At 41.1% G+C, this 15,007-nt stretch overlaps 1 protein-coding gene across 1 annotated transcript; it reads right to left on the minus strand.

Annotated features, from left to right (window-relative positions):
* Positions 1–4,123: 4,123 nt before the first annotated feature.
* Positions 4,124–9,137, minus strand: LOC120020418 (protein phosphatase 1 regulatory subunit 7-like). Its single transcript, XM_038964064.1, has 10 exons — positions 9,024–9,137; positions 8,228–8,323; positions 7,988–8,043; positions 7,662–7,727; positions 7,372–7,502; positions 7,011–7,173; positions 6,664–6,780; positions 6,235–6,339; positions 5,863–5,949; positions 4,124–5,471 (listed from the first exon to the last, which is right to left on the minus strand). Exons 1-10 carry the CDS (start codon positions 9,061–9,063, stop codon positions 5,295–5,297), a joined length of 1,038 nt encoding a protein of 345 aa, XP_038819992.1. The 5' UTR covers positions 9,064–9,137; the 3' UTR covers positions 4,124–5,294.
* Between the last annotated feature and the right edge of the window lie 5,870 nt (positions 9,138–15,007).

A 15,007-nucleotide genomic window follows, 5' to 3' on the forward strand; every position in this document is an offset into this window, starting at 1 on the left:
GTACTGCCGTTCTGTACTCGCGAGCTTTGTCTAGATGTGACACACAAAGACTCGTGTTCGATTGTGGGTAATGTATTTCATTGCCCTGTCTCTGGTTTGACTACATTGGCTGAATAGTAGGCCCATACAGTATGGGGGAAACTACTCTGAAAATATAGTTTTATAATTACATACACTAAAGCTACACTTAAGAAAATGTGTTTACTTAACTAACTTTACTTTGAAAAAGCAGTTCACTACATCCAAGCTACTATGTGAAAAATTATCATATCTAAAGACTAAATTGCAAGAACACATCACTCTGGAGTCAGATGTTGACAGAATTTTGTGTATTAAACACAAAAACTGTTTCAAATGAGAATTAGGCAGGTCTGGTGCAAAAAGAAAAAGGAAGGAAATTATCTACCCATTTTATTTTTGCCAAAAAAGTAGTGTAGTTCCAATAGTTATTTACACCCCTTGAGGCTGCTGAGGGGCTCATAAATGACTGGAACGGAGCAAATGGAATGGAATCAAAAACATGGAAACAATGTTTGATACCATTCCACTTATTCTGCTCCAGCCATTACAATGAGCCCGTCCTCCCCAATTTAAGGTGCCACCAACCTCCTGTGCGCTACATGGCTGAAAAGTGATGACTTATTGAAAACACTACCAATATTCAAATTTAAACTACTGCAAAATGTAGTTAAATTACTAGTTGAACTACAAGGGTATCCTTTTAAGTGGAACGCATTTTCAGTAAAAAAAATGTGAGTTGTGTGGCATTGTTCTCTGAACCCGTCGTGGGGCAGAAATCCCTTGTATAGAACTGTCAACTTGTCTAGCAAAGGGAGGAGTCAATAGTTGAAATAATATACATTGCATTTCCATCTGTAACATTCTAAATGTTGCACCCTCTTGAATAAGCCCAAGTTATATTGGTAACATTTCACTCAAGAGATAATAGAAGTTGTCCCTAACCACTGATACAGGGTCATTCCACTACTGGTTTAGGTTCAAATCTGATTTTGGGTACAGAAAGTTTCTGATCCTAGATCTGTGGTTAGGGGCAACTTCTGCGTCTGTTGGTGTACTGCATGGAGATACAGATCCTGAGCAATCTGGTAAATAAAAGTTTACAACAAACACACTCCTTCCCTTCCACATACCACACAGACATTCACTCAGACAGACCCCACTGATCCAAGTCAATAGGTAATCTGAGCCCATTTCTGCTCACGAACACTGTTCACTTCTGTTCCAAGTTTCCCTTGAAGTGTACCAGTAAGTGCAAACTATAGGTGACTCCATAAATGTACAGTGGGGCAAAAAAGTATTTAGTCAGCCACCAATTGTGCAAGTTCTCCCACTTAAAAAGATGAGAGAGGCCTGTAATTTTCATCATAGGTACACTTCAACTATGACAGACAAATTGAGAAGAAAAAAAATCCAGAAAATCACATTGTAGGATTTTTAATGAATTTATTTGCAAATTATGGTGGAAAATAAGTATTTGGTCAATAACAAAAGTTTATCTCAAAACTTTGTTATATACCCTTTGTTGGCAATGACAGAGGTCAAACGTTTTCTGTAAGTCTTCACAAGGTTCACACACTGTTGCTGGTAATTTGGCCCATTCCTCCATGCAGATCTCCTCTAGAGCAGTGATGTTTTGGGGCTGTTGCTGGGCAACACGGACTTTCAACTCCCTCCAAAGATTTTCTATGGGGTTGAGATCTGGAGACTGGCTAGGCCACTCCAGGACCTTGAAATGCTTCTTACGAAGCCACTCCGTTGCCCGGGCGGTGTGTTTGGGATCATTGTCATGCTGAAAGACCCAGCCACGTTTCATCTTCAATGCCCTTGCTGATGGAAGGAGGTTTTCACTCAAAATCTCACGATACATGGCCCCATTCATTCTGTCCTTTACACGGATCAGTCGTCCTGGTCCCTTTGCAGAAAAACAGCCCCAAAGCATGATGTTTCCACCCCCATGCTTCACAGTAGGTATGGTGTTCTTTGGATGCAACTTAGCATTCTTTGTCCTCCAAACACGACGAGTTGAGTTTTTACCAAAAAGTTCTATTTTGGTTTCATCTGACCATATGACATTCTCCCAATCTTCTTCTGGATCATCCAAATGCTCTCTAGCAAACTTCAGACGGGCCTGGACATGTACTGGCTTAAGCAGGGGGACACATCTGGCACTGCAGGATTTGAGTCCCTGGCGGCGTAGTGTGTTACTGATGGTAGGCTTTGTTACTTTGGTCCCAGCTCTCTGCAGGTCATTCACTAGGTCCCCCCGTGTGGTTCTGGGATTTTTGCTCACCGTTCTTGTGATCATTTTGACCCCACGGGGTGAGATCTTGCGTGGAGCCCCAGATCGAGGGAGATTATCAGTGGTCTTGTATGTCTTCCATTTCCTAATAATTGCTCCCACAGTTGATTTCTTCAAACCAAGCTGCTTACCTATTGCAGATTCAGTCTTCCCAGCCTGGTGCAGGTCTACAATTTTGTTTCTGGTGTCCTTTGACAGCTCTTTGGTCTTGGCCATAGTGGAGTTTGGAGTGTGACTGTTTGAGGTTGTGGACAGGTGTCTTTTATACTGATAACAAGTTCAAACAGGTGCCATTAATACAGGTAACGAGTGGAGGACAGAGGATCCTCTTAAAGAAGTTGTTACAGGTCTGTGAGAGCCAGAAATCTTGCTTGTTTGTAGGTGACCAAATACTTATTTTCCACCATAATTTGCAAATAAATTCATTAAAAATCCTACAATGTGATTTTCTGGATTTTTTTCCCTCATTTTGTGTGTCATAGTTGAAGTGTACCTATGATAAAAAGATGAGAGAGGCCTGTAATTTTCAAGTGGGAGAACTTGCACAATTGGTGGCTGACTAAATACTTTTTTGCCCCACTGTATATGCATGGGCTTTTCACTTTGATGGAAATATGATTACAGACTGTCATATTTTCCTTTACATAATCTGAATGTCACCACCACTGAATGTTAGTTGTTTTTTACAGCGATAAGATTTACTTATGGACTAATACACTGAACAAAAATTGAAACGCAGCATGTCAAGTGTTGGTCTCATGTTTCATGAGCTGAAATTTTCCATAACCACAAAAAGCGTATTTCTCTGAAATTGTGCATGAATTTGTTTACATGTTAGTGAGCATTTCTCCTTTGACAAGATAATCCATCCACCTGACAGGTGTGGCATATCAAAAAGCTGATTAAACATGATCATTTCACAGGTGCACCTTGTGCTGGCGGGAATAGAAGTCCACTCTAAAATGTGCAGTTTTGTTACACAACACAATGCCACAGATGTCTCTTGTTGAGGGAGTGTGCAATTGGCATGCTGAGAGCAGGAATGTCCACCAGAGCTGTTGCCACAGAATTGAATGTTCATCTCTCTACCATAAGCCGACTGCAATGTCATTTTAGAAAATTTGGCAGTTCGTCCAACCAGCCTCAACCACAGACAATGTGTACGGCGTTGTATGGACGAATGGTTTGCTGAAGTCAACGTTGTGAACAGAGTTACCCATGGTGGCCGTGGGGTTTTGGTATGGGCAGTCATAAGCTACAGACAACACAATTACATTTTATCAATGCCAGTTTGAATGCACAGGGATACCGTGACAAAATCCTGAAGCCCATTGTCGTGCCATTCATCCGCCTCCATCACCTCATGTTTCAGCATAATGCACGGCCCCATGTTGCAAAGATCTGTACACAATTCGTGGAAGATGAAAATATACCAGCTCTTCCATGGCCTGCACACGTCACCTGTTGAGCATATTTGGAATGCTCTGGATTGACATGTACGACAGCATGTTCCAGTTCCCGCCAATATCCAGAAACTTCTCACAGCCATTGAAGGAGTGGGACAACATTCCACAATCAGCCTGATCAACTCTATGCGAAAGAGATGTGTTGCACTGCATGAGGCAAATGGTCACACCAGATACTGACTGGTTTTCTGATCCCCACCCCTACCTTTTTTTCTTAGGTATCTGTGACCAACAGATAGATATCTATATTCCCAGTCATGTGAAACCCATAAATTAGGATGTAATTTATTTATTTTAATTGACTAAATTTCCTTATATGAACTGTAACTCTGTAAAATATTTGTAATGGTTTATTTTTCAGTAGAGCTCAGACTGCAGATTAATTTGAATCAGGACATTGTAAATAATCAAACTTGGTCTTTGACCCATTCAAAACAAATCCATTTAAGAAACGAAATAAAAACAAATGAATCAATGAAACAGTTGAGAACAAATCTTACAGCAAAAAAATCCCACTCTTCACATGTGGTTATACTCTCACAAACACAAAACAGAGTGAAACATCTGCTCTTGTCCAAGAACCACTTGTTTCAGTTTTGCCCCATTGCAAAATGCTCTGCTACATTTTTTCCTAACGCACAAACCCCTGGTTTGTTTCTTGGTGCAGCCATGATTTGGCATTCAGAACAGCACATTTGCTTTATTGTCCCGAAGTGAACCCGTTTCAGAGTATGCTTCTTTTTGACAGGGTGTGAATTAAGTTCAATACTTCATTGAACAACAGATACAGCGTCTGTTCAACATAGCTACAATCTGAGGGAAGCTTAGTATTATGGTGAGCTAAATATCCCCATGGCAACCCCACCAAGTATCATACACACCAACACACCCTGTGTTAGCACCACTAAAGGCAGCAGCTACCAGTGTCACATTTAGTATATAGTCTTATTTAAAAAAAAAAATATGTCTGGCAAGTTTAGACCTTCCTGAAGGAAATGTGATGAACACTCAAATAAACCATCAGAAATACCTTTATCCCACCTCCTTGTAATTTCAATAACAAAGGGAGAAAGACAGACTGCCTTCTCCTTTTATATCCCTCCAGACAAAAGGACAATCAGGCAGAGCAATTATTCCCTACTCCACATCCAAAGGGGGAAAAGAAGGGGGGGGGGGTCCTTCTGACATCCCTGCAGCTCCCACTCCTCCCAGCCAGTCCAATTCTGACAATAAATTAATATGCATTAACACAATAGCATAGGTTAGATGGTCAGTGTAAGTGTGTACATGCGTGTTTTACATGAGACGGTAAGGCAAGTGAAAAGTGATGGTCGGAATGTGTGTGTGTGCTGGAGTGTATGTGGTATACAAGGACACTCGTCTGTATCTGTAGGTGTGTGCCTGTGGTGAATGAGTCTGTGTGCAGTAAGCACAGGTCCATTTTGCAGTTGCAGGGGAAGAACAATGAGTGGATGGACCCCGAGGTGGGGGTGTGAGGTGTGGCCCGGTCAAAAGCGGATGAATGTGGCGTCGATCTGGCGTACGGAGGGCAGAGCCAGCATGATCTTCCTGCGATATTGGGGGTCCTTCTGTAAGGGGTTCCTTTCCAGGTACACCGTCTCCAGGGCCTTGGAACTCTTCAGCTCATCCAGATCTGACCAGTTCTCTAGCTGATTATCATTCATCTGGGAAAGAGGAGTTGATATGCTGATTAGAAAATGTATTTGAATCACAACAGACCTATTCATTCCTCCAACAAGTAACAGTGCTCCATTTATTATAAACTGGGTGGTTCGAGCACCGAATGCTGATTGGTACCATGATTATGAAAATATTTGAACTGCTCTAAATTACATTGGTGACTAGTTTATAATAGCAATAAGGCACCTCAGGTGTTAGTGGTATATTGCAAATATACCACAGCTAAGGGCTATATCCTGGGACGCGTTGCGTCGTGCATAAGAACAGCCCTCAGCTGTGGTATATTGGCCATATTCCACAATCGTTCAGCCCTTATTGCTTAAATGACTCTCTCTTCCCTATTCACCATGAACCTTAAATCCCTTTTTCTCTTACCCAGAATTCCTGTAGGTCTGTTAGATGGCTGATGTTTTCGATTTTCTTTACCCGGTTGGCTGCGATGTCCAGAGTTGTGAGCTTTTTCTGTATGTGGCCAAACAGCATCAAAATTGACACACTTCGATTTCTGAAACAATTCTTGGCATTGAACTAGCCTGCAAACACTGATTCAACATGAACTTTGCAATAACTACAGTACATGTAATCGCAAATGACTACATGCATTGGCTGTGTGTGGAACATTTTACCACATCACTACATTGGTTTATTGGGCTTCCATAAACATTGCATTCCTGGGGTAATTTCATTGGTCGCCATGGCAATGTGCATGGCCCTACAGTCGTGCGGTTGCCGTTGACAGTGACTCACATTGTTCTCCAGGCCCTCAATGACCTCGATGCCGTTGTGACTCAGGTAGAGTTCCTTCAGGTTGACCAGACCCTGCAGACCCTCCATCTTGGTGATGCGGTTACTCTGAAGAGAAAGGAACACAACATATCCTCAGAGACCAAAATCCACTTGTCTCTCATATTGTATCATCATGAGTAGATGTGTTTCTACAGTTCAGGGTGACTAAACAGCACACAACCGAGTTGGGTCACTAAAGCAAGAAAATGTGCATTTAACATTTCTGCAGTGTTTCCAAACATTAATACATTACAGGAAGCAGTGGTGAGGTGTGTGTCAGGGTCAATTTAGAAAGTAAACCGAATTACAATTATTCTCAATTGAAAATTGGAATACTTCCAGAATTTACCCAAACCATGGTGTGTGTGTGTGTGTGAGATAAATACATACCTGGATGCTGAGGACTGTCAGATTGTGAAGGCCTTCCAGATGCTGCAGCTGAGTGATCTTATTGGTGCCCAGAAACAGACTCGTCAACGAGGACAGCCCGTCCAAGTTCTCTATTAGCTGGAAACAACAAAGCATGTACACAAGTTAGGTCAAGTAATCATTCCTCACCTCTTTAAAGCAACAATGACTTTCTGGTGCAGAGTGGCAACCAATTATGAGACAATACTCAAACCAAATCTATACCAATGCAAAGACATTATGTTCTACACATTCCAATTCTATTCCATGACATTCCAATATATGTGAATACGCAATTGACTGCCTGTGACCCCTGGCCTCTGTCTTACCCGGATGCGGTTGGAGCCCAGCTCCAACATCTCCAGGCCAGTGAGGTGGTCCAGGTTGGCGATGTGGCTGATCTTGTTGTGCAGCAGAAAGAGCTTCTTTAGCCCCATCAGACGCTCCAGACCCTCCACCTTCCTCAGTAGATTGAAGGACACGTCCAGCTGACTGGAGATCAGAGTCAAAACACATTCAAGTTCAATTCAACTGTACAGAAACTTTGTGCGAAATGGTGCATGAAATAACAGTTGCTTCAGTCAGTGTAAATGGGGAGAGGGATATACTAATTAAAGGTTGATCATTGAGGCAATCTCTAGGTCAGCTGATAGGGAGGGAAACACTGGCGTGTGGTCCCGTCAGACTCACTCCAGCTCTTTGAGGGTCTGCAGGTTCTCAAGTTTGCGGATCTGGTTGTCGTAGAGATCAAGCTCCTTCAGCATCACTAACGTCTCCAGGTTTTCAATCGTCTTGATCAGGTTCTGCCTTAGAGAGAGCGTCTGAACACACACACAGCATTAAATCAAATCATCTAGTCATACTGTTTGTGCTGACAGTCTCCATTACTCCACTGTGATAATGTCACACATGTTTTCCATAAAATAGCCATATGATGTATTTACAATGGGTGAGTGACAGACAATAGTCAACCTACTGACCTTAGCCTTCCTCAACACCCCCAGTCCCTCAATCTTCCCAATACGACAGTGGACAAAATCCACATCCTGAGAATAAGAGGGGTAGGTATTCAGTAGAGAACTACATTGGAATAGCATTCATAATTCCATGAGGCAAACTTACAGCAACTTTTATATTTGTCATTTAGCAGAAGGTTTTATCCAGAGCGACTTACAGGAGTAATTAGAGTTAAGTGCCTTGATCAAGATTTTTAACCTAGTTGGCTCAGGGATTTGAACCAGCAATCGTTTGGTTACTGGCAGAACACTTATCCACCTGCCACCATTATAACACTACTCCCCCTCACCTCTTCCTCTGGGTCCAGAGTTATGGTATCCATTTCAACAGGAGGCTCCTCTTTAACTGTGTACAAAGAGATATGTCAAGGGGTGACTTAACATAGCATCTAACTAGAGTAAAAGTATGCGCTAGCTACAATAGCACGAAATGTTTTCAAACAGATTAAATCAAAATATTTTCTTCAGTTTGTGTATACGAAGCGTGACACTATACTTGTGTACAACTATAGCTTGTGTATTGCCACCACCTGTGGTATGGGGCTGATTGGCATCCACCTCCCCATTGATGCTCTTCCTCCTGGTCTCATCATCTCCAGACTCCTCTGACTCGCCCTTCCGGTCCACTGCACATAGAGAACAGATGGGAAGGCACAGCCAGGGTCAATCAGGCAGTCACTTAAATGTAGTTTGGTCATTATACGGAAAACTCAAACGCCCATGTAACAGACTCAAGTGATCTGCTATGGTATGGGCGTCTCTGTCTGCAACCTACTGCTACCTGATCAGTCGCATGTTCATCATTAGCAACATATGTATACTATTACATCTTGTTTAGAACTTAGAAGACAGCAAGTTTTTTTTCCGACTGCATCTGCCTGACATTTTTATTTTAGATGTTGAAGAATCCGACAAGAGGGTAAAATGTCCACGTTAGCTGACTGGACAGCAAGGACCAACCAGCTAGCTAGCGTACCTTGACAGACCAATCACCATGACATGTTCCCACTTAGTTGCTACGCTAATGTTAGCTAGCTACATTAAACGAGGATGCCATTCAAACAAAATACATTATACATGCTAATGTAGCTACATAGTTGTTTGCTTGCGCACGAAAACAAGATATTGAATGACATTGCTAACAAGCAAGGTAGCTAGCTAACGTTACTACCTAGCTATCTGGCTAACAACATTAGCTAGATTAGCATGTTCAGGGAGGGAGGAGACAAAGTAGCACACAATGAAATACCCTCGGGCATACATATATCAATTTCATCACTCTCATGATAAAATATTTGAGACGCCGTATTTAAAATGTTCACTCACCTTCCATCTCTTGCGGGTCTCCAACAGACAGGGTAGCCATGTTTGTTTCCTGATAATCTCCTCAGTCAATCAGGAGGCTGCGCCACTGGTCATAATATACCATTCATCTGCTTTGTGTGTGCGATTTTCAAGATCAAAAATCATCCCTTCCTCCCGCTCTGTCTCTGTCTCTCTCAATTTCAATTTAAGGGGCTTTATTGGCATGGAAAAAATATGTTTACATTGCCAAAGCAAGTGAAAGAGATAATAAACAAAAGTGAAATAAACAATAGAAAATGAACAGTAAACATTACACTCAGAAAAGTTCCAAAATAATATTAGGTCTATCTATATACAGTGTTGTAACGATGTGCAAATAGTTCAAGCACAAAAGAGAACATAACTAAACATAAATATGGGTTGTATTTACAATAGTGTTTGTTCTTCACTGGTCACCCTTTTCTTGTGGCAACAGGTCACACATATTGAAAATATTGCTGCTGTGATTGCACACTGTGGTATTTCACCCAATATATATGGGAGTTTATCAAAATTGGATTTGTTTTCGAGTTCTTTGTGGGTGTAGTGGCTTCCTTTCCTTTCTACCATAGCCACTGCCCAAGCCTGAAGCGGGGTTGTTTCGTACGCATACAGTCCACACTCAAGGTTTCCAAACGGCCAAACATTCAATGAGATCCAGGGATATGGTGCAACAAAAATGTTTATTCTTCTTATATGTAACAAAAAAAATGATTCTCCAATCAACTTAAAGCATAGATTACTTGGAAAATACATATGGAATGTACAAAATATGGAAAATACAAAATATGACCTGTCTGTATGTCTGTATGTCTGTATGGTCAAAAAACTATACCGCTCCCGCATCTAGCAAGGACTCCTTCCCCCCGAAGGCCCAACTTCCTGCCTTTATACTAACACATTTAACACAGTACAATGAATGGGCAAGAGGGGGGGCCAAAAACTGAGTTAAACTAACAACAAATGAATATATCTCAATCAGGTAAATATAAATCATAAAGGTACGTACCTAATATTTCATCATATACATTAATTTAATATATTTACACAAATGTACATGGAGCTCAGTATGTTCAGTCTTTTATACAAATATGTCCAAATCGGCTCTAACAGTAATCTGAGGGAAATATGTGTCTCTAATATGGTAATACATTTGGCAGAAGGTTAGGAAGTGCAGGTCCGTTTCCACCTCATTTTGTGGGCAGTGCGCACATAACCTGTCTTCTCTTTAGAGCCAGGTCTGCCTTGAGAGTGGCCTCTCTTAATAGTGAGGCTATACTCACTGAGTCTGTACATAGTCAGTCACAGTGGTGAGGTATTCTGCCACTGTGTACTCTCTGTTTAGGGCCAAATAGCATTCTAGTTTGCGCTGTTTTTTTTGTTAATTCTTTCCAATGTGTCAAGTAATTATCTTTTTGGAATTTGTATTTATTGTCCTGTTATCTGGACCTTTTTTGGAACACCATTATTTCTGTCTTACTGAGATTTACTGTCAGAATCTGTGCAGATTATTTAGATGCTGCTGTAGACCAAGACACTTAGCCTTCCTTGGTTGCTGACAGAAGCACCAGATCATCAGCAAACAGTAGACCTTTGACTTCAGATTCTAGTAGGGAGAGGCCGGGTGCTGCAGCCTGTTCTAGTACCCTCGCCAATTTGTTGATATATATGTTGAAGAGGGTGGGGCTTAAGCTGCATCCCTGTCTCACCACACGGCCCTGTGGAAAGAAATGTGTCTGTTGTTTGCCAATTTTTACCGCACACTTGTTGTTTGTGTACATGGATTTCATAATGTCGAATGCTTTTCCCCCAACACCACTTTCAATCAATTTGTATAGCAGACCCTCATGCCAAATTCAGTCCAAAGCTTTTTTAAATCAACAAAGCAGGAGAAGACTCTCTCTCTCTCAGGCAATGTTTATAAAGTCGCTTCCTGTCTGGCTGGCTGGTTTTCCACTTGAAGTAAAGTACACAGAGTGAGACCAAGACACTGCTGTTCTTATTATCTTGACACGGATCTTTACACCCAAAACAATATTCCCTTCCATTGTGTGCCAAGCTTTATAGGAGATGATCTCTTCAGACACACATACACACACACACACACACACACACACACAGTAGCCTATGTACACTGTGGTTTGATAGTGTGTGTGTGTGTTACTTTTAGACTTCTACTCAAGTTGTATTTTACTGGGTGACTTTCACTTTTACTTGAGTCATTTTCTATTAAGGTATATTTACTTTAACTCAAGTATGGCATTTGGGTACTTTATCCACCACTGCAGACAGACACACACACACACACACACACACACACACACACACACACACACACACACACACACACACACACACACACACACACACACACACACACACACACACACACACACACACACACACACACACACACACACACAGTAGCCTATGTACAGTACACTGTGTTTTGATAGTGTGTGAAACTTCCTCTATCTTCCCTCTTCTGTTCAGCTGTGGGACAATGAGTTAGTTACAAACAGACTGAATTCTACACATTTCATCTGTGCTCTAGTTCTGGTTATACCTGTAGAGTCATGATGTTTGAAAACATCCACCTTTGCAACAGAGGAAGATACATACTGTATATATACATAGCATTCATACTCATGTCCTGCCGTATGCCTAATGTCTGGTAACAATGTCTAGAAACATCCAAGAACAAACAGTTCTGTACTAGTAGTATAGTAGCCTATGAAGAGCTATGTGGCTGATTGCTTTAGAAATATGCACATTTTCTCACCATTCAGATTAGGAAAAAAAAAATCTGAAAAAAATCTATGTTTGTGGTTTCACAATTCAGCTTTTAAACACCAATTGGATGTCAAAATTGGCCATACATTAACTTTCTGGTTGGATGACCTCAAAACCAACTTAAAGCACTTTACATGAGGAAAACAATTCAGGGGCATTTGTAACTGTTATTGGAAGATTTTATATGTCTGTCTGTCTGTCTGTCTGTTATGGAAGCATTTAGCTGCCAAAACTCAATTGGAAATGCAAATTGATAAATTATAATTAACATCATGTTGGCAATTCCTTTTCCTAAATGGGTATGCATTTGTTGTGACAAAATTCAAATTCCAAACTATATTTACCCTTAAACCACACAGAGTATGGAAAATAATTTTCAATTTTCAATTGCCAATTGAGAATAAATTTTATTTTTGTCACAATTCATGCTATCACATTAATAAGGAAATGAAATAGCAAACATGAGAAATGATTGTCATGTAAGTATCTACATTAGATTTTTTAATGTGTCAGTGTTGTACTGGATGGTACCACGGAAATGAAATATCAAACACACTTTGCTATTTCTTTTTCAAATTGGCAGACATTATGCATACTCAATCATGAAAATGATAATGCAATATTTTTTTTTTTTGCAGAGTGAGACCAAGACACTGCTGTTCTTATTATCTTGACACGGATCTTTACACCCAAAACAATATTCCCTTCCATTGTGTGCCAAGCTTTATAGGAGATGATCTCTTCAGAGACTACTGCTGGTGAGTGGGACTACTGCCCTCCCGACCCAGTGTTGTGCTGTCTGAAGCACACAGTGGTAAAACTCTCTAGAGCATGGGAGGGATCCTGCTTTGATATACTCCCTGTGCATCACATGGGTACCATAATATTCTCTAGTTAGTACATGGAGATAACAGCATGCTCTTTGACCACTTCTTCATGTGAGCTGCTGCCTCCTTGACCTATTTAGTTTTCTTTGTATTGCAGAAAATGCTTTGGAGAAACAAAATACAATGCAATTCCCTGTTGTTGTCTTAACACACACACACACACACACACACACACACACACACACACACACACACACACACACACACACACACACACACACACACACACACACACACACACACACACAGTGGTGTAAAGTACTACTTAAGTCGTTTTTTGGGGTATCTGTACTTTACTATTTATACTTTTGACAACTTTTACTTTTACTTCACTACATTTTAAAGAAAATATGTACTTTTTACTCCATACATTTTCCCTGACACCCAAAAGTACTCGTTACATTTTGAATGCTTAGCAGGACAGGAAAATTGTCAAATTCACATTCTTATCAGGAGAACATCTCTGGTCATCCCTACTGCCTGTGATCTGGCGGACTCACTAAACACAAATGCTTAATTTGTAAATTATGTCTGAGTGTTGGAGTGTGCCCCTGACTACCCGTAAAATAAAATAAAAACAAGAAAATTGTGCCGTCTGGTTTGCCTAATATAAGGAAATAGAAATGATTTACACTTTTACTTTTGATACTTAAGAATATTTCAGAAATTCCATTTACTTTTGATACTTAATATTTAAAATCAAATACTTTTAGACTTCTACTCAAGTAGTATTTAACTGGGTGACTTACTTTTACTTGAGTCATTTTCTATTAAGGTATATTTACTTTAACTCAAGTATGGCATTTGGGTACTTTATTATTTACAGCCTATGTATTGTATACTGTGGTTTGATAGTGTGTGCAACTTCCTCTATCTTCCCTCTTGTGTTCAGCTGTGGGACAATGAGTCAGACACAAACAGACTGAACTCTACACATTTCATCTGTGCTCTAGTTCTGTTTGTACCTGTAGAGTCATGCTGTTTGAAAAGATCCACCTCTGCAAAAGAGGAAGATACATACTGTATATGTGTCACGCCCTGACCTTAGAGATCCTTTTTATGTCTCTATTTTTGGTTGGTCAGGGCGCGAGTGGGGGTGGGCATTCTATGTTGTGTTCTATGTTGTCTAGTTCTATGTGTTTGGCCGGGTGTGGTTCTCAATCAGAGGCAGCTGTCTATCGTTGTCACTGATTGAGAACCATACTTAGGTAACCTTTTACCACCTATGTTTGTGGGATGTTGTTTTCTGTTTTGTGTGTCTGCATCAGCCAGAACTGTTTCTGTCGTTATCTTTGTTATTTCAGTGTTCATTAAAGAAATATGGACACGTACCACGCTGCACCTTGGCCCTCTCCTTCCAACAGCCGTTACAATATGGACATAGCATTCCATGTACTATATTTACCTTTAAACCACAGATTCAGATGGCGTAGCAGTCGGATGTGTCTTTCTCCTGTCTGTCCCGTGTAAATAGTATTCGTATTTTTCGTATACATTTCGTATATATTTTAATTTCACTTTCCATCTAGGAACTGAATATACATTCCTACATTCCGCCTCACCCAATGTGGTACGGACCTGCTATTTTTTTATACTTTAGAACCGTAACCCCAATCAGAAGCTAGCCAGATAACTAGCTACTAGCTAGTAGTCAGTTAGCCACTGCTGCGGTCTTCGCCCTTAACTCGGACACAGCCAGCTTCAATACCGGGCCAATACCTGCCAGTCTGCAAGCGCGATATCAACCCAGAGCATATAGGACTGCTTTTTCTCTACCACATCACCGGATTCCTGACGCAAGCTCTGGACAATTACACCGTATTATCACAGCTAGCTAGCTGCAACCGAGTGGCTACTACTGACTAACACCTCTGTCCCGAAGCAAGCACCAGTTAGCCTTGAGCTAGCCTCGAGCTAGGCCCATCTGCCGGCTAGCCGAAGAGGTCTACCAGCGAATTCTTGGGCTACAATACCTCTTTTGCCAATTGGACTGGACCTTTTTTTTGCCGACACAGAGCCCTGCCAATCCATCACAACTGGTCTAAATCAGCTACAAGCTAATTTAGCCATTTTTTTGCCGCTGCTAGTAGCTTTTACCTTCTGCACAGACACCAGCCCTGTTATTAGCCTGGATATTACTCACCAATTTACCAGCATCGGACTGTCTCTCGACAACAACGCCGGATTCCTGCCGTAATCCCTGAGCCACTACTTCTGATCCTCACAGCTAGCTTGCAGCTAGCGCAGTTAGCGCCACTGCCACGAAGCTAGCACCAGTTAGCAAAC

Source organism: Salvelinus namaycush, chromosome 25 (genome assembly GCF_016432855.1).
Source record: "Salvelinus namaycush isolate Seneca chromosome 25, SaNama_1.0, whole genome shotgun sequence".
NCBI classification, from domain to species: Eukaryota; Metazoa; Chordata; class Actinopteri; order Salmoniformes; family Salmonidae; genus Salvelinus; species Salvelinus namaycush.